Source organism: Embiotoca jacksoni, unplaced genomic scaffold (assembly GCF_022577435.1).
Source record: "Embiotoca jacksoni isolate LCO1_2020_lvr unplaced genomic scaffold, fEmbJac1.0.p SCAF_60, whole genome shotgun sequence".
NCBI classification, from domain to species: domain Eukaryota; kingdom Metazoa; phylum Chordata; class Actinopteri; family Embiotocidae; genus Embiotoca; species Embiotoca jacksoni.
The window spans coordinates 1,168,163-1,191,687 of NW_027185415.1; the positions used below are offsets into that span (position 1 = coordinate 1,168,163).

Here is a 23,525-nt window from a genome sequence, read left to right on the forward strand (position 1 = left end):
TTTCCGATCAGATCGGCCAGATCCACCGCTGGCTCCTCCCCCAGCTCGTCCAAATATGGTCACTTCCTGCTTCAAACCGCTCCGAACTAGCAAAGATGGTGACGGACAGAATCTGAACTGGAGGATTCATAACGTTCACGAACCAACGATGACATCACTGATGGATGATGACATCACTGATGGTTGATAGATCATGACATCACTGATGGTTGATGGTTGATGACATCACTGATGGATGCTGATTGGTTCCAACATTTTATGGGGACTTGCTGCATAAAGTTTCATATTATTGAGGTTAAAATTATTTATTTAGACTCCCAAGTATTCTTGATGACACATGTCTCGTACTGTGAGCATACAAAATGTTGTCATGGAGACCGGTTCGAGTGCTTCCTACTGATTTCTGTCCTCCCGTTAAACCCCTCCTCCCCCCAGATGCCTCACGAGTCGACGGTGGAACACGCACATGTGAGCATCATCGACACCGAGTCGCCGCTCGCCACGCGCAACCGCCACGAGCTCAACCTCAAGGAGGAGTGCAAACGGCACCAGCTGACCCGGTCCATCAGCGAGATCCAGCCCCCCCACTTCTTCCCCCAGCCCCCACAGGAGATCACCCACTGCCACGATGAGGATGATGACGAGGAGGAGGAAGAGGAGGAGGAGGAAGAGTAGGAGGAACACCAGCCTTTCCCTCCCATCCAGTCTGAATGTTTGAAAGTTTAGTGAATATCTGCAGCGTTGTCGGGTCATCAGGTCCAGAACAGCTGCAGGTCTGCTGTAGATTTATGTGCTCTTTCTAAATCAACAGGTATAAGAGATTTCTGAGGTGAGTTTGGATTCCTGTGTGTTCGTAGTGAGATTCAGGTGAAGAAGTCCGTCTCGTTCAGCGGTCCTTTCTCTGCTGCTGCTTCTGTTCGGCCGTCAGCCATCGGTGCTGTTCGCTGCCCTGCTGCTCCGTCCTGCATGCCTGTGAAACACGCACAACCAAAGAGGTTCATCTCGCCCTGCAGCCGGGGTCTCCGACCCACAGATAGACTCACTTTGTCGGGCCGCTCAGGTACATTTGGCGATCCATTTCAGTGTACTTTATGAAATTTTTTAATAGAGAACGACGATCGATTAGCGAGTAGACAGTCTCAAAGTAATGGGGGTGGCGGGGGTTAAGCTCCGCCCTTCATGAGACACAGAGATCAGAGGACTGTAACACGACCTGCGACGTGCCCGCAAAACTGCAAACTCTTTTTATTACATGAATTTAATATTTTCGGCAGGCAGTCCCAATCGAAGAGAAAGTTTTTTTTCTGGTTAAATCTTAATTTAAAACACTTTAATCAATACTTTTCAAACCAGTTTGGCCACAAAATAGTTGCATTGTGGGAACATCTGTTCAATTTTAGATAAACAAAATGTATTTTGAGTATCAGTTTGTTATTGTTCACATAAAAAAACAGCTGATTCTGCTGGTTTGGGTGGAGCTCAGCTGTGAATAAACGTTACAGAGCATGTGTATCTCTGAGGGGAGAAAGCTTGGAGACTCCTGATCTGAAGGAATATTTCCACCCTGAAACTCCCAACTCTGACACGTTAGTCACATACTGCATTTTTTGGGACCATACTTTTTTTATGTTTCCATTTTATTTACTCGGTACTTCCCCTCGCACTGTTGATAGGAGGACCACATTTCCCAGGCTCCTCGGGGTGTAACCGACCCAGGGGGCCCGCGGTCATCACCTGGGCCCTTTAACTGTCATGTAAGTTATGTGTTTTTAAAATAACACAGTCTACATACAAAGGACTGTGTAACGGTTACTGCCTTACTCATCTCACTCTAACTGCTTGGAGCTGCAGTGAGAGTCCTTCATAAAGAGTTTACATGTCTTTAATCTGAAGCCTGACATGTGAATTATATGGAAGCAGATGAAAGGTTCAGACTGACAGAGACGTTAGGTCATTTAAAGGTGGAATAAGTACGGTTACAGTTTAAAACTGCAGTGTTAACGTTTCACCAGAGACATCCAAGTATTGTCTTGTCATGTTTCTTTGTACCACCAGAGGTGATAGTGAGTCGCTCTAGTGTGAAGTCTGCTCTCAGAGGAAGAAAAGGAGTCCAACTTGTGATGAATGAAAGTGTAAACGGTGACGGTGTCCACAGAGGACTGAAGGACTCACCAGGTGGACTGTCGGCTGTGTTTCTATGCTGCTGAGGTTTTGTGTGACTAAAGGACCTGTGGTGAACAGACTGCAGCAGGTTGTGTTTTATGAAGCCAATGAGCTGCAGCTGCTCCGTCCTGCTCGATGAACCTGTTGCTCTCCTCCTCCTGGCTGCAGGTCGGATGTGTTTCAGTGAGGATCCACTGATTTCACATGTTGTCAAAGTGCTCATCAGCTGCTCTGAAAGCTTGCTTACATTTTGATAATAGTTTGACTGTTTACTGACTCATACCAACATTTTAATGCATGTGTTGATGTTTAATTTAAGAAGTTCCTTTGTGCTGTAGAGGAGACGGTTTGATTCGTGGCTGTTCTGATGTCTGTAATACATTTCCTGATCTGATAGTAAAGTTTTGATTTTTCATGAAGCTCCAGTGTTGTGTGGCAGCGTGTCCATCTGTGGGTCGTCATGTTTCCATGTCAGCTGTGGTATGTTGTTGTCTCAGAGTCTCATCAGATGTGAGAGTTTCTTTACTGCTGAGACTCGTTTGGAGCGAACATCATTTCCAGAAGCGTCAGAAAAACTGAGGAGGCAAACCAGAAGAAATAAACTAAAGGTTTACAATACACCTGCTCATTCATGCAGTCATGTGTCCTGCAGACGGAGTTCAGGGCCGAGTTATCGTTCCCATCAGATCACTTCTGTGCATCAGAGCAGGAGGACGTCAGGCTGCAGGTGAGCAACGTGTCACCTCCTACAGGAGCACAGGGCTGTGACGGAGCAGCGACGGGCCTCCAGCAGGGGGAGCTGCTGAGGCCCAGAGTCTCTGTGGAGCTGTGACACTTAATCAAAACTGTTGCAGGAACAGTCGAAGCGGAGGGAATGAAATTAAAGGCTCAGTTCACCCAAATCTAAAGACAAAATACACTTCACTGTTTCATCCAGGACCGGACGTCTATGGAGAGGTCACCATCGTCCCCACACAAACACCGGTCTGACGGGACGCTCCTTCCTGCGTGGATGCATGAACACGCTTCGGTAAACGAGAGAGGAGGCTGCAGAGCTCCGAGAGGCCCGAGATGTGAGAAACTCCCTGACGGGCCTCCGGCCTTGGACCCGCGTCCTCGCAGACGTCAGGTTCTGATAAGACACACGTGCTGTCGTAGAGGAAGACCATTATTTAGACTCAAGGTTTTGAGGAGGCAGGCAGCGGTGAGGTTTCACAGATCCTCTGACCCGGAGACACGGGTCAGATACAGGTCAGAGGTCAACGGGAGTCTGAAACTGACGTGAGAACATTCAGATGCTTTTTTTTCTTTTTTCTATTTAAAGCCAGTTTGAAGACACAGCTGAGGTCCAAACGCTTTGTGAGTGACATCACAGCAGAACCAGGACATCGCCTTTTTACCTGAACACACACACACACACGACCAGAACAATGAAGTCATGAATGCAGCGCTTCACTTCCAGAGATGAGCGTTTCCAGAAGGAAGTGAACCTGGATCGGATCAGAGGCGGCGGTCAGCAAGCGGCGGGACACGTGCAGCGTGAGGTAACAGGCGGCCTCAGGGACGCCGTCAGGGTCAAGCAGCTGTCGGGCCTTCAGCCTGCTGATAACTTTGTCCTTTTGCTTCTTATCAGGACGGATGCTGAGCCAACGGGAGCTCTGCCGAGGAGGATTTTTCATGGAACACTTCGCTTCACTTGCAGCTCTCCGTGTGTGCAACACGCCGTACGTGCTGATGCACTCTGCTCACACTGCGTCTTCAATGAAAGTGCCGGGCCGGGGCGACCCGATGTCACCAAACACGAGGTTTCTTATTCATCTTATTCCAGTGTGGAGAAAATCCTACTTTCATTCCTGTTCTCAAACGAGTGCTCATAAAATGAGATCCCGAACCAGACCGAGCATCTGTTTTTACTTTTATCATGTTGTTTTTGACCATTTTAACCTGAAAAGCGCTTCATAAATGAAACATATAATTATTATCATTATTATTATTATGATCACTTGAAAGCAGAACTGTAGTTTCAAACATCAGGGAACACCTCTGTGTTGTGATGGGAGACATGTTTCCGTCTGTTACTCCTCTACCTCCACCTCCTCTTCCTCTTCCCCTCTCACAGCTGATCCTGAACCTTCTCACCACTCAAGACCAGCTGTTGAATCATTTCATTTATTACAACTGATCAAAGCATTTAACAGAACTCAGTGTCCCACATCTGTGTGTGTGTGTGTGTGTGTGTGTGTGTGTCCCTCAGGGCGGCGTGTCTTCCTCCGTCCTCCTCCGTCACTTCAGCAGGTGTCTCAGCTGGTCCTGCAGGTTCTTGGAGTGCTCCACGCTGCCGGGTGAAGACAGTGAGCAGCAAAGTGAGTGCACGTCATCGGTGCGTGTTGTGTCTCCCTGCCCAGACTGTGATGTCAACCGTTTCCATGTCAGCATAAAAATGTGTGGTGTTTAGACTTACTTCTTCTGGATGGCCTCCTGCCTGAGTGACACACACACACACACACACACACACACACACACACACACACACACACACACAGGCTTTTTCAGTACCACTCTGTGATATTATTATTATTAACGTGATGATTGACAGGGTGTCCCAGCTGACTAACACTCACTGGTACTGTAGATGCGTGGTGATGATGGACATCTTCCTCAGACTCTGGAAGACAGATGACAATCATGTAGCTCGTGGAAAACGACGTCAGACAACGTCACCTCTCACGCATTTCGGCTCCTCCCCCTCACGCGTTACGTCATCACAGGTGTTTTGATACTCACGTCCTCGGAGTGCAGGATGGCGTCCTCCTGAATCACCATGTTTCTGGCTGCTTGGCCGAGAAGCTGAAACAGACACCAGCATTGTTTACTATCAATAAATCTGCCAGGGATTTTTCCAGATTCGGCATAAAGTGACAGAAAAAAGGGGAAATAGATCAAAAGAAATAGATAAAAACGGACTTCGCGGTGCGTTCAATGTTTAGCGTTAATTAAAAAGGAGAAGTGGAAGCATCAAGTTCACCAAAGTCAGAACTAAGCTTCATTTTCAGAATTAAATCCTTTCTGATGCTGTCAATAAAAATGATGTTGGGTGTGGTGGCAATGCTTTTATTTTGAAAACAAAAATGCCTGTTCCGGTGGTGTTTCCGGTTTGTATCCGCGTCAACCAGTATCAGGATGTTTGCATCAGCTCGCCCGTGTTTGTTGTTAAATCCGCTTTACCTCCTGACTGCGGGATCCCTTCAGCACCTGGCGGGTCAGCGCGATCACGTCCCCGCTGCAGGAGCCCACCTTGTCGGACAGGAGACCTTTGACAGACTGGCCGAACCGCGGCTGAGAGTCCGCGGCAGCCATCTTCTGTTGTGATCGGCGACGGTGCGCGGGAAGGGACAAAAAACACCGCAGCGCGTGAAGCACACTCGAAACGAGATTTTGATTTCTCTTCATAACTCATACAACTCTACTGATGTGATCACGTGCAGTTATTACATCTGACTCCGTCTTTTCTATAATTGAATGCAGTGAATCAGTCTCTAATGCTGGTTTAGTATTTCATAGATTTTCATTTAATCATATACATCTATAAAGCGTTTCAACTATTCAATAGAAGCTGAAAGTGGAAAAATTTGATATTGATATTTTGCAAATTGTGAACCTTACTGTTGATTTCACTGAAGTAAATTCAGAAATACCAACAACTGTTATATGTAAAATAATGTTCCTGGATTCTATTTTTAATGCTGACAAGGTGTGATCAATGAAATGCAGTTTCATGTTTAGAAGAGGGCAGATTGAGTTGCATCATTGTGCTGTGTTTTGGGCAGCTGTTGTGGCTGCAGCAAGTTTAAACTTCTTTATCTGAGTGTGACACCTTTTACAAACTGATCACATGCTTCATGTTGAAATGTTCACCTGCATTTTGTTCATCCCTCCAGTAAAATCCAGGGACCTGTGAACTGTGTGAATCCAGCCCTGTGCTGCTGCTGACTGCTCTCTCTCTCTCTCTCTCTCTCTCTCTCTCTGTGGACATGTCTCTTCATGATTTCCTGCAAGGGTCCATTGAGTCAAGCGTCTTATCTTGTTCATGTTGTTAAATATTCAGAGTCAAGGATGTGGCATTGAAGTTGTAGCATAAAAGCGCGTCCCTGCAGCAGCTGGGCGCCTTCCTGCACAGCTCCTCTCTGGCAGGCTGAGTCTGCAGCAGCAGACCCTGTCGGGGCCCTCTCGTGCGGACATGGCTTGGTTTCTGTGTCTCTGTGTGTTCGTGGTCGTGGGTCTGACTTTGTTGGCGCTGCATTTGAAGCTCAGGATGTCCGTACGTGGCCCCCAGGAGCCCCCCCGCCTCCCAGCGCTCCCTCTGATCGGCAGTCTGCTGAGTCTGCGGAGCCCCCACCCTCCTCACGTGCTCTTCAAAGAGCTGCAGCAGAAGTACGGGCAGACGTACTCTCTGATGATGGGCTCCCAAAGCGTCATCGTCATCAACCAGCACGTGCACGCCAAAGAAGTCCTGCTGAAGAAGGGGAAGACGTTTGCAGGAAGACCCAGAACTGTGGGTACCGCTCCGAGAACGTGTCCTCTGGTCCGCGGCCGCAGTAGTAATCTCTGTCTGTCTTCCATCCCTGTCCTGTTCTGTGATGAAGGTGACCACAGACGTCCTGACCAGAGACGGGAAAGACATCGCCTTCGGAGACTACAGCGTGACCTGGAGGTTCCACAGGAAGATCGTCCACGGAGCTCTGTGCATGTTCGGAGAGGGCTCGGCCTCCATCGAGAAGATCAGTGAGTACACTTCACTCCCGTCTCCTCCTGCAGGATTCCTCTCAGCACTCTCACTCCTCCCTGCAGCAGGTCAGCTCACTCTGTGAAGCGGTCGCTGTGAAACGTGTGAATGTGTACGAGCAGCATGAACCAGCACAGATCTCAGAAAAGCAGTTTTTCCCCCATGTGGCTTCAAGTTGATCATGATCACAAAACTGAATCGTTCCTTTTTGTCCACGTTAACAGTCTGAAACCCAAAAAGATTCTCAGAAGTTTTTTGGAGGGCAGCGGCAGGATGAATGCAGGTGTGCTGGAGGATCGTGGAAAGAGTTCAGACCGTTTGTTTCTACGTCAGTGTTGTTACTTTGCTGCCATAAAGAAGAGCTGAAGAAGATTCCCATAAAGAGCTCCCTGTTTTATTACTTTCTGATCCCATTTCACAGCTTTTATTCCACTTCATTAATCTTTCATGTGAAAAATGATGTGATCAGTCTATAAAATCAGACTGTAGCTGCTGTGATGTGCACGAAGACATCTGTAATCTTTTTTTAATTTTTATATGGAAACTCCAGAAATATAATCTCACACAGACACACGTCATTCTGCCTAGTGACATCTTTTACTTTTAGCCGAGTCACATCTCGAACTCTCTGGTTAACTCTGGTTAACTGTGAGTTCATCTGCTGCCGGTTTATTGGAGGTTCGGCAGCTTCTGAACAAACGACCTGCAGATATCAGAGGAACCAGCTCAGCACATACTTTTGAAAAGAAAAGCTCAAATCATATCTCTTTGCTTTAACCTTTAACTAGCTGCTCTTAATTCATGCATTTTATCTCTTCTTATGCATTTGATTTCTCTTCTATATTTTTAAATGTTCTTTTATGTGAAAAACTTCATGAATTTCTTGTATGAAAGGTGGTCTACAAAGTTTATTATTATTATATTTATTATCATTATTATCATGATACTTAAAAAACATTCTTTGGTTTAGTTCTTTCAGCGCCATCCTCATCGCTCTGTGGAGGTTTTCATCTTGAAACACGCCTGCTGATATTCTGTGTTTTTGGGACTTTCAGGGATAAAAAGATGTAAGTTAAGAGTGTTAATGCGTCCGGCCCTCCGGTTCCTCCTGAAGATGGAAACCTCTCATAAACCTTCATCAGTCCGAGTCCTGCTCAGCGGTTCTGATCCAACGTCACTCCAACAGGAGGAGCTCTGAATAATGATCTTAATGGCTGCGTTAAGTCCGTGTGGTGCTGCAGTGAGTGTGAGTCGGTACTGAAGGTGTCCTCTGTCCCGCTCAGTCCACGCCGAGGCCCAGTCTCTGTGCTCCGTCCTGTCCGAGGCCGCGGCCGGCGGACTGTCCCTGGATCTGTCTCCGGAGCTGACCCGGGCCGTCACCAACGTCATCTGTTCGCTCTGCTTCAACTCGTCCTACTGCCGAGGAGACCCCGAGTTCGAGGCCATGCTGCATTACAGCCAAGGCATCGTGGACACGGTGGCCAAGGACAGCCTGGTGGACGTCTTCCCCTGGTTACAGGTGGGACATGCAGAGATCCGGCTTCTTTCTTTACAGCCTCAGATATCTGGATGTTTAGAATGTATTTACAGAGAACAGATTCTGTATATTTGTGTGTCCTTGTTGCAGATGTTTCCCAACGCAGACCTTCGTCTTCTGAAGCAGTGTGTTTCAATCAGAGACAAACTTCTGCAGAAGAAATACGATGAACACAAGGTACAATCTGCAGTTTGAGTTCTAATGACCTGTTGGGGAAAATCTCAAATCACAAGTTAGCTGCAGGAATCTGTGTTTCTGTGCATTCGATTCAAATATTCATTTCTAATAAGTAAGTTATATTTATTTCAGTTGAAACAGAGTTTTGTTGTCATGTTTCATGACCTCGTCTGCCTGCCGTATCAGAGGACGGTCCTCCAGCACTGAGCTGTCATCCACCACGTTTGAGGTGATGCCAGCGGTTCCGTCTTGGGTTTAAAGATCGAAACGCTGCCGGCATCAGAAAGATTCATGATCGATATCTGGGAGATGAATTAAAGTGTTTTCAGCAGTTACCTCCAAATCAAGAGTAATTTATCAAAACAACGAAATGTTGTTGATCATATGAAAGCAGCAGCTTTCTGTATGACCAGCTGTACATGAGTGACAGGAGAACAGCTGATATCAAACATCTTTGTAGTTTACCTGCATGACCAGACGGGGAGCAAAGTTTAGTATACAAAACTGGTTCTTCCTGGTTCTTCCTGGTTCTTCCTGTGCATGTTGAGGAACATCTGATGAGTTTGTATGTGTTTGTTTGTGCAGGAAGGGTTTTTGCAGTCACCTGTACTGGAAGAGATTGAGCTGAATTTACTGATGCAGCGTTTTTCTGTGACGTTGAATCAGCAGTGCGATGTAACGAGCGGTACCTGTGGGTTTCCCTGTTTTCTGTTTCCTGCTCAGTGATTGGTGGATGAGCTAACAGATAACAGATCAGGTGTGAGCGGTGGCTTTAGTTCTGCTGTGTAGGAGGCCGGAGGAAACGTGTGATGCTTTAAGAGTTTGATGCCAGCGTGTGAATTGTAATACTGAAGTCTTCTGGACGTTGCAGTGCGAGTTCGCCAGGAAAAGTATTTCTAGTGTGCTCGAGGAAATGTAGCAACACATACTGTTTTATTGTGGTTTTAAATGAAACTTATTAAAATAGTTTTTGTTTGGTTATTTGCTGATGTGGTAATCGTTTTACAGTGATTCTTCATTACAGTGGTGGTTTTATTTCGCATCTACTTGTTTTAGTTAGTTAGTGAAGATCTGTGTGTGTCCTGTGAGGGCGGACGAACTTCTTCTGGTTCATTATTTAGTTTGTTGTTGTCATGTTTTAGTCTCTTCCTAACTGTGAGCAGCATTCAGCCGCTCGCCGTCCTGCTGCTGAGACACCGACATGTTCGTTGGTCGCACTCGAGGTCGAAGTGTTTGCGGCGTCTTTGAATACTCGTTGTGACACTGTGTGTGCAGTGCTGTGATTTATCGCTCCTCTTCGGCCTCCCAGAGACAGCTGAGCTGTGAGTGCAGTAAATGATTGGTCCCTTTTAAGAAAGGTTAAAATGTGTTTGCTCTCTCCTGCTGTGTTCTGCTCTGTTGTTTCAAAATGATTAAAAGGTCATTTGAGTTGCCTCATTATCTCATTATCATTATCATACCCGCCGCCCCCCCTTCAGGCAGACTACAGTGACCACGTGCAGAGAGACCTGCTGGACGCTCTGCTCCGAGCCAAACGCAGCGCTGAGAACAACAACACCGCAGAGATCAGCGCCGAGTCGGTGGGCCTCAGCGAGGATCACCTCCTCATGACCGTGGGAGACATCTTCGGAGCCGGCGTGGAAACCACCACCACCGTGCTGAAATGGGCGGTCACCTACCTCATCCACCACCCGCAGGTAAGGCTGGAGCAGCAGCGGGAGGCCAGAGGGCGTCACCACACTCTTCTTCTTCTGTCTCGTCTGCAACATGTTTAACTCTCTGATTTATGGCGCAGAGCAGGAAGCTGCTGTGAACTCCAATAGATGGAAGTTCTTCATTGGTTTTATTTTGTTTTCACTTTTTCCACCACAGACTGTTTAGAAAAGTGTTCGTAGCTTCCAGGTCTGAAAAATGCAGAAGTGTCTTCAGCTGCAATACCAGCGAGTGCCACTAGAGGTCGGCTCCAAAAAGCCTCCGGCTCCATAGACTCCCATTCAACTTCTCTCATCAAATCCAAAGTGAATAAAATGTGTCCATCAGTTATCTCGGTGTTGTTAGCTAAAGTCACTCCTTCTTATTAGTTTTCTGGAGGTCCATCTGAAAATAATCCCTCATTCATTAGAAAAGAAGATTCAAGAAGACCTGTTTTTGGGGGCGTGTCTGTTTGATTGACAGGAACATGAAACTGCCATAAGTCATAGAAACCATGGAAACCATGCAGCTCATGAGGGAACATTTAATTTGTGTTTCTAAAGCGTGAAATTCTTTCAGGTTGTCCAGACAGCTGATTTATTCAAATACACACCACATATTTCATTTCATTGTTATTTATTTTGCTCATGGTAATGCACAAAATTCTCTAGAAAAAAATAAACAGAAAAGTGATTTACCATCAAAACTCAATTCTTATTTATACCTTCCATGATAGAAAAGGAGCAGCAAGAAGAAACATCTTGTTTTACCCACCTCTTACTCAAAACATTAACGACAGAAAAAGATAGACGGTCTGTTCACTTACAGCTACGTACAACCATTCAGGAGACGCTCACAATACTTCACCGTCAGTGAAGGAAACACGTCTTCATATAAAAGAATCATTCTTTCTTTAACTGAGAGGTATTTTTTTCAGCTACTGAAATACACATCTGCTTTAAAGACGTCTGCTGCTGGTCTTCATCGTCTGAACTCAAAAACAAACAATTTTTCTCCATTTCCTGGTGACATCCTGCTTTTTGCCGTCTGCATAACTACTAATATGTGTAACTCAATGAAGTCTTTTAGTTTCAACAGCCCCACCGGTGTGCTCTCTCTTTTATCCACGTTATTAATAATTCCTATGAAGAGTGGCTTTATGGCTCATGTATGTAGTATGTGAAAAGCACAGAACTCGCAGACATGAAGCTTGTTGCATGTCAAAATAGTGTGTGTGTGTGTGTGTGTGTGTGTGTGTGTGTGTTCAGGTGCAGAGGCGGATCCAGGACGAGCTGGACAGGAAGGTGGGGGGGGCCCGCTCCCCCCAGCTCAGTGACAGAGGCAGCCTGCCCTACCTGGAGGCCACCATCAGGGAGGTGTTACGGATCCGGCCCGTGGCCCCCCTGCTCATCCCCCACGTGGCGCTCTGTGACACCAGGTACGCTCAACGCTGCGGTGACGCACCCCGTCAGCAGCCGTCGTTACGCTCCTCACCGGGATGTTTGTGTCTCCTCTGTAGCGTCGGGGAGTTCACGGTGAAGAAAGGAACTCGCGTCATCATCAACCTGTGGTCTCTGCACCACGACGAGAAGGAGTGGAGCAGCCCGCAGCGCTTCGACCCGGGTGAGAGCAGAACTCTGAATCCTGGAGAGCGACGCTCCACACATCATGGCTGAGGGCCCTTCGTCACTGGACTCAGTGATGAACCTGATTAATGCTGGTAGAAAGAAAAAAGACGTCTCTGACTGCTGTTATTGGAGTGAAAAGAATGTTCACCTCATTATTGTGTGATTGGTGATCTGATGCAGGAAAACATCTGGATCCTGATACAACTTCAACCTTACTTCACCTGATTACAATCAAAGAGAATTCAACTACAGAAGTTATGGAGCTCATATTAAACAAGACGAGGTCAAAACCTGCATTAATCAATAGAGAGCTTTCAATTTGAAAACTCATTCACTCTCTCACTCACTCATTCACACACACACTCACTCTCACTTTCTCACTCTCCAACTGATTCACTCATTTAGGTTCTGTAATAACTTTGAGCAGCAGCACTGTGTCTCTCAGGAGAATCCAGACCACCTGGTGGGGACTTTTATTCTGAAAATCCACGTTGTTCCAGTTCCATTCAGCTCCATTGTTTTGGGGCTGAAACATATGAATTTAAATGTGGTACATATAAGAAAGAACGAGATGAACCTGAACCTGCTGTTCTCTCCCTGCAGGCCGCTTCCTGAACCCCGAAGGCTCCGGTCTGACCATCCCGTCATCCAGCTACCTGCCGTTCGGCGCCGGGGTCAGGGTGTGTCTGGGCGAGTCCCTGGCCAAGATGGAGCTCTTCCTGTTCCTGTCCTGGATCCTCCAGCGCTTCACCCTCTCCGTGCCGCCGGGCCACCCTCTGCCCAGTCTGGAGGGCAAGTTTGGTGTGGTCCTGCAGCCGGCCAAGTACCAGGTGAACGCCACGCCCCGACCCGGCTGGGAGAGACACACGGGCCCGGCCCGTTGAGGCTGCAGCTAGGAGATCAGCCATGCAGCAGTGCACGGAACATTTTAATGTTTTATTGTATGTAGAACTTTTATTATTGTTATTTCTTTGAAGTGTAACACACACAGTAACGAACATTATTTATGAAATAAAATCTGGGCTCTGAGATGCCATAATTGAACCAACCGGAGGGCAGGCTGTCATTTCCTAATTTTAACGTGTGATTATGAGCTTTGTCCCATGAGAGGAAGATAAATAAAAGAGCCTGTTGCACCATGTTTCACCACATCCCCTCACAGATTCGTTTGCTCTGCTTATTGGTGAAATATTAGAGAATGAAACCATGAGAGAGGTTGTATCTCTGTTCACTGTTACAATGCCAAATATGACAGACAAAACAGACACTGGTCTTCAGTGAGGTAACAAGTGTGGAACCATTTCATCTTTATTCTATAACATTTAACACATACATTCCCCTGCAGGTGTTTAATGTAAAATCTTTGTCTGAACAACAACTAAAAACTATTTAAACTAGTGCAGAGTGGTGTAAAAGATAGTGAAAGTATTTTAAACTTCAAACAACATGTTTCAAAATCTTTTTAATGCCACCAATCATCATCCATCAGTGATGTCATCATCCATCAGTGATGTCATCGTTGGTTTGTGAACGTTATGAATCCTCCGGTTCAGATTCTGTCCGTCACCATCTTGTTAGTTCAGAGCGGTTTGGAGCAGGAAGTGACCATATTTGGACGAGCTGGGGGAGGAGCCAGCGGTGGATCTGACCGATCTGATCGGAAACCTGACGATGCTACGTCCCGCCCACCGATAGCTGTAACCTGACTGCACCACAGGCCTGTCAATCAAACAGACACGCCCCCAAAAACAGGTCTTCTTGAATCTTCTTTTCTAATGAATGAGGGATTATTTTCAGATGGACCTCCAGAAAACTAATAAGAAGGAGTGACTTTAGCTAACAACACCGAGATAACTGATGGACACATTTTATTCACTTTGGATTTGATGAGAGAAGTTGAATGGGAGTCTATGGAGCCGGAGGCTTTTTGGAGCCGACCTCTAGTGGCACTCGCTGGTATTGCAGCTGAAGACACTTCTGCATCCGAAACCATTTTACAGACCTGAAGCTACGAACTCTTTTATATCCAGTCTGTGGTGGAGACACTGACTTGTCTGATTCGCTGTGATTCACTTGTTTTATCATGTGACTTTGGTGTCAGTTCTTGATGTCCTCGTTGCTGCAGCAGCTGCAGCTTACGGCCTTTTCATGCACTGATCTCACTGCATCTGGACATTTATCTTGTTACTTTCTTACTACATGGAGAAAAGACCTTTTGTTATGCAGATGATCCCAGACTCTCAGAGTATAGGTAGCCGTGTGCTCATCCCCTCACCCAGTCACAGCTGAGAAGCAAAATTTAATGCACCAGAATCTTGTAATTACCATTCGTGGCCACAGAGGTTGCTGTTTTCTTGCTATAAAGTTGAAGTAACTTAAAAACTGTACTTCAGTCCAATTGTTCTACTCTGGTTCTGTCTGTAGGTCTGATTCTGTCTCTAAAAGTCTGGTTTTGTCTGTAGGCCTGGTTCTGGTCAACAGGCCTCACCAGTTTCCCAACACTGATCTGCTGTCTTCATATTAAAGGCAGAATTCAGGAGGAACTTTATGATTTGCATTTGATTTTTAGATTTCACATCCATCAGTCGTTCATTCAGGCTGTCTGAAGTGCTGCTGTGAACACTTTTTATTTATTATCAGACAAAGAGTGTCCCTGCTGCCCCGTGAGTGAGTGGGGGGGGGGGGCGCTTTAGTGAGCGCCTGCCACCATTCATACACCTGTTTTGTTGGGGTATGCTGATTGACAAGCAGGGCCCGCCCCCTGCACTTGTCCTTTCATTTTAATTGGTCTGACACTGTCGTGGATGGAAATTCCCCCGCGCGACCCTTTGGCTCACACCTGACGGTCTGCAGTCAGCGCGAGAACGCACGAGGGCCGCAGACGGACAGACGGACAGACACGCACACACACATACAGTCGCGCGCCGCTGGGACTCCAGCACTCTCCCGCCCACAGCACCGGCGACAGCTGCCTCCGTTAACCGGCGGCCGTGGACCGAGCGACGACATGCCGCGGTCCTTCTTAGTGAAGAAACAGCAGGGCAGCAAGAAACCGAACTACGGAAGACTGAAGGCAGAGACGGACGGTAAGAGCGCGCGAGTAACGGAGATGTAACGGAGGTGAAGTTTCACACTCAAGTGTTCCTATTAAAACATAGTCAAATAAAGAGGTGTTCAAAGAGCCTGTTGCCCATATTTGACTTGTTCTACATTGTAATGCTTGAACTGCAGCTTAAAGTTGTAATAATAACAGTGATGATAATAAAGGTGGATGTAAACAGAGTTTTGGTGTCGTTTGAGATGAAAAACAAACATTTTGAAGGAAAGTCTTTGGACTTTGTAGTCGTCTTATAGTTATTCCACTTCAAGTTTATCACATCGGATTTTGTGTTTAGCTCTCTAAGGAATGATGTGAAGGACATGATGCTGCATACAAAGGGAAATGACAGATTTGTCTGGCCACAAACTAAAATGTGGTTTTGTGTTTAGCAGGTGCAAAATCCGCAGCAAAAGAGTTGCAGCTTTGTCTGCAGGTCCTTGAGAGAGCAGAAGGGCCCCATTAAGCAGCCTGGAGAGCCTCCCAGCGGCCTTCCAGGCTCCTACCCACAAATCCCTCCTTCCAGCTTTGTGTTTGTTCCATTGCAGCCCTTAAAGTGAGCCTGAGCCGCCCCCCCCACCCTCCTCCCCGCCCGCTGCAGCCATGAACTAACATTACCATCAGAATAGAGGAGAGAGGAGCTGCTGTACGACTGGAATCATATTCAGTTTGTGATGGAAGTCGGTCGAACCGAGTCAACTTAGTTTGGAGTCAGATAACACACGTTTCCTTCCGGTTTTTAAAGATGGTGTCGTCTTGTGTGTTTGTTTGTTCGCGTGTGTGTTATAAACTCCTGTAAGAATGCGTGGACTGTTTGTCTGATTTTTGAGTTTCGGTGCTCGTGGCAACCGTCAACTATCAGTGATGTCACCTGTTGGTTTGTGAACATTATGAATCCTCCAGTTCAGATTCTGTCCGTCACCATCTTTGTTAGTTCGGAGCGGTTTGAAGCAGGAAGTGACCATATTTGGACGAGCTGGGGGAGGAGCCAGCGGTGGATCTGACCGATCTGATTGGAAACCTGACGATACTACGTCCCGCCCACCGATAGCTGTAACCTGACTGCACCGCAGGCCTGTCAATCAAACAGACACGCCCCCAAAAACAGGTCTTCTTGAATCTTCTTTTCTAATGAATGAGGGATTATTTTCAGATGGACCTCCAGAAAACTAATAAGAAGGAGTGACTTCAGCTAACAACACCGAGATAACTGATGGACACATTTTATTCACTTTGGATTTGATGAGAGAAGTTGAATGGGAGTCTATGGAGCCGGAGGCTTTTTGGAGCCGACCTCTAGTGGCACTCGCTGGTATTGCAGCTGAAGACACTTCTGGATCAGAACCATTTTACAGACCTGAAGCTACGAACTCTTTTATATCCAGTCTGTGGCTCTCTTGCTGCTGCACGCACCTGGTTGGTTCAGAGAGTCGCTACACATCTGTCAGCATTAAAACACTTCAACATTTGACCCTAGTTGTGATGAATGAACAGATGTGGATTAGATCCTCTTCAGGTAGTCGGCTCCATCAGCAGGTGTGTGGGTCCGATGTGAAGTCACTGAAACTCTTCCAGTTTTGTCCAGAAAAGTGTTTTCATGCCGTCATGCAGCAATGAACTGTGTTCACAGACGATGGTTTTCACAAGTGTTCCTGAGCCCATGCAGTGATTTCCACTCCAGAATAGTGTGTTTTTAATGCAGTGCTGCCTGAAGGCCCGAAGATCACCACCATCCAATATTGGATGTTCTCTGAGGAGTTTATTAATCCTGTGGACACAAACATGAACCCCACGACCCCAAATGAAAAGTGATGTTTTGTGTAACTGCTGGATGTAAATAGAGTTCTCTCTGGAGTAAAAGGTGATCATACAGTACGACGATGTTGAGTTCACTACTTGTTTCTGCTGCTCCCGAACAGACCAGCTCCCAGTGACTGTAGGTGGAAGTGCAGTTTCTGTCTCATCTCTTCCTGAAGGAATCATCCCAGAAAACTCAGCATTGAAGTCGCATGTGAGAAATCTGTTCAACTATAATGAGCTTAATGTGTTTGTTTCACAGAGGCTCCACGCAGCACCCATGAAGACCCTCTGCTGCACCGTCATCATCCGTCCCCGGGGCCACAGCAGAGAGCCCCGAGTCTCTCCTGTCCTCTGTCTCTCAGAGCGTCTCCTCCAAACACCGCCCCCCCCCTCCCTCTTAGACAGGAGCCCTGGAGAGGCCCCCAGGCCCGCTGCGCCCTGTCCCCAGGTGAACCTGGACATCCAGCGTGTCCCAGGAAACTACAGGCGGACGGACAGCGCCTTCCCCCCGTCCCTCCCTCTCCTGGCCCTCTTTCCGGCCGTCCCTCCAGGCGACGGCAGCCAGGACGGCTTCGAGTGCGCGGACTGTCGTAAAGAGTGCCTGAGCCTGCCGGGCCTGGCCGAACACAAGCAGCTGCGGTGCGAGTGGAGCAGCAAGAAGTTCTTCAGCTGCAAGTTCTGTGAGAAGGAATACGTGAGCCTGGGAGCGCTGAAGATGCACATCCGGACGCACACGCTGCCCTGCGTCTGCAAACTGTGCGGCAAAGCCTTCTCCAGACCCTGGCTGCTTCAGGGACACATCCGAACACACACAGGTCAGTCCAACACGCACCGGTCCGTCCAACACACACAGGTCAGTCCAACACACACAGGTCAGTCCAACACACACAGGTCAGTCCAACACACACAGGTCAGTCCAACACGCACCGGTCCGTCCAACACACACAGGTCAGTCCAACACGCACCGGTCCGTCCAACACACACAGGTCAGTCCAACACACACAGGTCAGTCCAACACACACAGGTCAGTCCAACACACACAGGTCAGTCCAACACACACAGGTCAGTCCAACACGCACAGGTCAGTCCAACACACACCGGTCCATCCAACACGCACAGGTCCGTCCAACACACACCGGTCCGTCCAACACACACAGGTCCGTCCAACACACACCGGTCCATCCAACACGCACAGGTCCGTCCAACACACACCGGTCCGTCCAACACGCACCGGTCCGTCCAACACACACCGGTCCGTCCAACACACACAGGTCAGTCCAACACGCACCGGTCCGTCCAACACACACCGGTCCGTCCAACACGCACCGGTCCATCCAACACGCACCGGTCCGTCCAACACGCACCGGTCCATCCAACACGCACCGGTCCATCCAACACACACCGGTCCATCCAACACACACAGGTCAGTCCAACACGCACAGGTCAGTCCAACACACACCGGTCAGTCCAACACACACCGGTCAGTCCAACACGCACAGGTCAGTCCAACACACACCGGTCAGTCCAACACGCACAGGTCAGTCCAACACACACCGGTCAGTCCAACACGCACAGGTCCGTCCAACACGCACAGGTCAGTCCAACACGCACAGGTCAGTCCAACACGCACAGGTCAGTCCAACACGCACCGGTCAGTCCAACACGCACCGGTCAGTCCAACACGCACAGGTCAGTCCAACACGCACCGGTCCGTCCAACACACACCGGTCCGTCCAACACACACCGGTCAGTCCAACACGCACAGGTCAGTCCAACACGCACCGGTCCGTCCAACACACACAGGTCAGTCCAACACACACCGGTCAGTCCAACACGCACAGGTCAGTCCAACACGCACAGGTCAGTCCAACACGCACAGGTCAGTCCAACACGCACAGGTCAGTCCAACACGCACCGGTCCGTCCAACACACACCGGTCCATCCAACACGCACAGGTCCGTCCAACACGCACAGGTCCGTCCAACACGCACAGGTCAGTCCAACACGCACAGGTCAGTCCAACACGCACAGGTCAGTCCAACACGCACAGGTCAGTCCAACACGCACAGGTCAGTCCAACACGCACCAGTCAGTCCAACACGCACCGGTCCGTCCAACACACACCGGTCCGTCCAACACGCACAGGTCAGTCCAACACGCACAGGTCCGTCCAACACGCACAGGTCCGTCCAACACGCACAGGTCAGTCCAACACGCACAGGTCAGTCCAACACGCACAGGTCAGTCCAACACACACAGGTCAGTCCAACACACACCGGTCAGTCCAACACGCACAGGTCAGTCCAACACACACCGGTCAGTCCAACACGCACAGGTCAGTCCAACACGCACAGGTCAGTCCAACACGCACAGGTCAGTCCAACACACACAGGTCAGTCCAACACGCACAGGTCAGTCCAACACGCACCGGTCAGTCCAACACGCACAGGTCAGTCCAACACGCACCGGTCCGTCCAACACGCACAGGTCCGTCCAACACGCACAGGTCCGTCCAACACGCACAGGTCCGTCCAACACGCACAGGTCAGTCCAACACGCACAGGTCAGTCCAACACGCACCAGTCAGTCCAACACACACAGGTCAGTCCAACACACACCAGTCCGTCCAACACACACCTGTCAGTCCAACACACACCAGTCCGTCCAACACACACCTGTCAGTCCAACACACACCTGTCAGTCCAACACACACAGGTCAGTCCAACACACACCAGTCCGTCCAACACACACCTGTCAGTCCAACACACACCAGTCCGTCCAACACACACCTGTCAGTCCAACACACACCAGTCCGTCCAACACACACCTGTCAGTCCAACACACACCTGTCAGTCCAACACACACCAGTCCGTCCAACACACACCTGTCAGTCCAACACACACAGGTCAGTCCAACACACACCTGTCAGTCCAACACGCACCTGTGTTTCTGGAGGAGTTTTGTCACGGGTGAGGGAATAAATCTGATGATGTCATAGTGATGTCATCAGTGCTATTTCATTTTGGGTTTAGAGATTACAAATGTATAAGAGGCAGCTGTGTTCAAAGTGTAAGTGCAGGCAGGTGTTTGAAAGGCATGGGAATGGGAGGAGACGATGCTGGTTGCATTATGGGAAATGTAGTCATACTCACAGAATGTATACAAAAGTGTTTGTAGCTTCCAGCTCTAATAAAAATGGTTCTGATGCAGAAATGTCTTCAGCTGCAATACCAGCGAGTGCCACTAGAGGTCGGCTCCAAAAAGCCTCCGGCTCCATAGACTCCCATTCAACTTCTCTCATCAAATCCAAAGTGAATAAAATGTGTCCATCAGTTATCTCGGTGTTGTTAGCTAAAGTCACTCCTTCTTATTAGTTTTCTGGAGGTCCATCTGAAAATAATCCCTCATTCATTAGAAAAGAAGATTCAAGAAGACCTGTTTTTGGGGGCGTGTCTGTTTGATTGACAGGCCTGTGGTGCAGTCAGGTTACAGCTATCGGTGGGCGGGACGTAGTATCGTCAGGTTTCCAATCAGATTGGTCAGATCCACCTCTGGCTCCTCCCCCAGCTCGTCCAAATATGGTCACTTCCTGCTCCAAACCGCTCTGAACTAACAAGATGGTGACGGACAGAATCTGAACTGGAGGATTCATAATGTTCACAAACCAACAGGTGACATCACTGATGGTTGCTGATTGGTCATACTAGTAACTAAAACAAATCTCTGACCTTGTTTCCACCAGGACGGTTCCGGTGCCCTGTGAGGATTTCGAGAATGTCCCGTGATAAATAGTGGAGACCTGCACTCTGGGTCAGATTAATTAAAACAGTCCAGCGTACATTAACTGTCCAACAAACAGGTTCCCACTACATGCTGTGTGTGGACACACAAATTGAGTGGGAGGAGCTTTAGGGACAGATATGACATGCACACACCACATGTATGAACAATATGTATGATGTTGCTCTATGCGACATGTGTCAGGAACAGTCAGATAAGACTTCAGGCTGCAGAGACGCTCCTGAACTTCACTGATAAACTGTGGAAGTTCCTCCAGGACAGGAAGTCCTGCAGGATGAAGAAGAGCACCAGAGAGAAGCTTTTACTTCCATCTCACAATCTGTCCACAGGACCAACCGTTCTCCAAATCAACATCCTCATTTCTATGTCCCTCTGTCTCTCTCTGTCTTTGGCTGATTGGTGTTTAAATGTTGGGATCACTGTCAGCAGTCTCCTGGTGGTGAGAGAGAATTTATTTTTTTTAACATATTTAGAGTCACCAAAAACCCCAAAAGAAACACAAATTACTGCAGCAGCTGCAGCTCTCTGGTGGTCTGCTGCTCCTTTAATAGCAGTACATTCGATGTGCTCAAACTAAATATCACAGCTGGACCAGAGTTGTTGTTGTTAGCGTAGCCACAACAGCCAGTCTGACTAATCGATCACAGATATGGATGTGATCGGTATAAAGCATCACGTGCAGCTGGATTGTAAAAAACGATCGTGTAGTTTTCCTCAGTGAAAACACACACTGTGATCAGATAACAGAGAGAAAACACCCCGACGTCTTTCTCAATAGTTTCAACGCCGCGATAAAACGTCTTATGCTACGATAATAATAAGCAATCGTTTGCTCACTCAGTGTATTAATACTTAGTACAGTGTCTATAGTAGCCTTTAAATATGTCATCGACTACACTAACAACAAGGTTTGACAACCACTCAGTTAACTAAACAGCTGTAATGAAGGGATGTAAAGGATTATTGTTAGTAAAAGGCATTAACGACGATATTGACAGCTTGTGGATTATATTGTTGGCAACATGCTGACTTTGAGGATGTTATCAACGTTATAGTTGGTAGACTGACAGTTGAAGGAGGTGCAGTGAACTTCATACTGAGAGGAGAAAGAAACTTGTCTCCTGGCCTTGATTTAGTATTTTGTGCGGAAGACTCCGTACACAGCAGCCCTGTTCAGAAGGAGGACATGAAGGCGGGACAGGGTAATACGTCCGTCTAAATGTGGTGTAGTTCTTGTGTGCTTGTGATTGGTCAGAGGGTTTGTTGAACGCCATCGTGCATCCCGTGTGCTCCTTCTCCAGGAGAGAAGCCGTTCTCGTGCCTCCACTGCAGCCGAGCTTTCGCCGACCGGTCCAACCTGCGAGCTCACCTCCAAACCCACTCCGAGGTGAAGAAGTACCGGTGTGCGAGCTGCTTCAAGACCTTCTCCAGGATCTCCCTGTTGGCCAAGCATCAGGAGGCCGGCTGCCCGCTCTCCTGACGGCCGGCCGACTCCACCTGCTCCCACATGCATCCGCGGGATCTTTGGGTCACAAACCTCCATGAGGTGCTGGAGGAGTCTGAACGTGACATCAGTTACTCAAACTAATGTGTGCTTTTATCGAGTGTTTACAGCAACTGAGCATCAGACCGACTGACGAGCGCTCGCTCCATCACTGAGGCGACCGCCCTGCTGTGATGGGATCCACAGCTTTGACCTCTTGTTCTCCATATTTCACTTTTTGAGTTGGAGTTACACTTCTGTGTTGTTGATGTTTGAATTTGTAGTTTCAGCTGATGATGACTGTGGTGAGCAGAAAGCTTGCAGTGTCCTCGTGTGTTTCTGAAAGAAGATTATCCAGTCTTTTTTTTTTTTTTAAACCAATGTCTCGTCTTCACTCTCAATCGTCTCCCCCGTCTTCACACACTTGTTGAAGAACACAGAGGACAGAAGTCTCTGCAGTCACAGAACAGGTACAGAAGGACATCTGTGGCTCCGCCCACACAACAGCATTTTTCTGGCTTTGGAAAGTTTCTGTCATGAAAAAATCTGAGTGAAAACACAGAAAAGTGAAGATGTTATCTCTCCCAGTGTCGTCAGAGGGACAGGAGGAGTATTATTCAAGGCTACACTTCAAAGTACCCAACAAACAACTGGACTGAGAGTTCACTTCCAGTTAGCATTGAATCACATCAACATTGAGATGTCTCATCAACCTTTCTCGTTTCTGTTTGAATTCAAACTTTATTCTGTGACCTGAGAAGTGCTGAAAAAAATAATGCTTTGTTGAAGCTCTGCATTAATGTATATTTTTGTATTAAAATGTTTGCTGACTTGGTAAAGAAAAAAAAAGGATCCTGACCTTTCATACGTGTGTTTTATTGTGTTACAGTTCAGTGTTACAGTCAGTGTGTTACAATTCAGTGTGTTGCAGTCAGTGTGTTACAGTTCAGTGTGTTGCAGTCAGTGTGTTACAGTTCAGTGTGTTGCAGTTCAGTGTGTTACAGTCTGTGTTACAGTTCGGTGTTACAGTCAGTGTGTTACAGTTCAGTGTTACAGTCAGTGTGTTACAATTCAGTGTGTTGCAGTCAGTGTGTTACAGTTCAGTGTGTTGCAGTTCAGTGTGTTACAGTCTGTGTTACAGTTCGGTGTTACAGTCAGTGTGTTACAGTTCAGTGTTACAGTCAGTGTGTTACAGTCAGTGTGTTACAGTTCAGTGTGTTGCAGTCAGTGTGTTACAGTTCAGTGTGTTACAGTCAGTGTGTTGCAGTTCAGTGTGTTACAGTTCAGTGTGTTACAGTTCAGTGTTACAGTCAGTGTGTTACAGTCGGTGTGTTACAATTGAGTGTGTTACAGTCAGTGTGTTA

At 47.7% G+C, this 23,525-nt stretch overlaps 3 protein-coding genes across 5 annotated transcripts in view; 2 read left to right on the plus strand and 1 right to left on the minus strand.

Moving 5' to 3' along the window:
* Nucleotides 1-2,588, plus strand: part of nt5c2a (5'-nucleotidase, cytosolic IIa) — a 20,758-nt gene extending 18,170 nt beyond the window's left edge. For all 3 annotated transcript variants that reach the window (XM_069174740.1, XM_069174739.1, XM_069174742.1), the window contains one exon: nucleotides 436-2,588. In XM_069174740.1, coding sequence (XP_069030841.1) covers nucleotides 436-675 — 240 coding nt within the window. In that variant the 3' untranslated portion in view covers nucleotides 676-2,588. The remainder of the gene's footprint in view (nucleotides 1-435) is intronic.
* A 1,730-nt stretch (nucleotides 2,589-4,318) lies between these two features.
* Nucleotides 4,319-5,539, minus strand: borcs7 (BLOC-1 related complex subunit 7). Its single transcript, XM_069174743.1, has 5 exons — nucleotides 5,389-5,539; nucleotides 4,948-5,010; nucleotides 4,785-4,828; nucleotides 4,625-4,645; nucleotides 4,319-4,498 (listed from the first exon to the last, which is right to left on the minus strand). Exons 1-5 carry the CDS (start codon nucleotides 5,518-5,520, stop codon nucleotides 4,447-4,449), a joined length of 312 nt encoding a protein of 103 aa, XP_069030844.1. The 5' UTR covers nucleotides 5,521-5,539; the 3' UTR covers nucleotides 4,319-4,446.
* On the plus strand, nucleotides 5,533-22,907 carry cyp17a1 (cytochrome P450, family 17, subfamily A, polypeptide 1). Its single transcript, XM_069174744.1, is given in 12 exon segments — nucleotides 5,533-6,715; nucleotides 6,807-6,945; nucleotides 8,230-8,465; nucleotides 8,574-8,660; nucleotides 10,139-10,357; nucleotides 11,621-11,790; nucleotides 11,872-11,975; nucleotides 12,584-12,810; nucleotides 14,937-15,066; nucleotides 17,137-17,290; nucleotides 17,292-17,692; nucleotides 21,980-22,907. Coding segments are annotated over 12 exon segments (2,361 nt in total). The 5' UTR covers nucleotides 5,533-6,400; the 3' UTR covers nucleotides 22,159-22,907.
* Nucleotides 22,908-23,525: the final 618 nt, after the last annotated feature.

What these genes read in the sequence shown, in the direction of transcription:
- borcs7 (XM_069174743.1), bottom strand. Translation starts at nt 5,520, where the DNA reads ATGGCTGCCGCGGACTCTCAGCCGCGGTTCGGCCAGTCTGTCAAAGGT. An exon ending in ACCACGCATCTACAGTACCA is followed by an intron (nt 4,646 to 4,784) that starts GTGAGTGTTAGT and finishes TGTGTCACTCAG; the next exon opens with GCAGGAGGCCATCCAGAAGA. An exon ending in CAGGAGGCCATCCAGAAGAA is followed by an intron (nt 4,499 to 4,624) that starts GTAAGTCTAAAC and finishes TTCACCCGGCAG; the next exon opens with CGTGGAGCACTCCAAGAACC.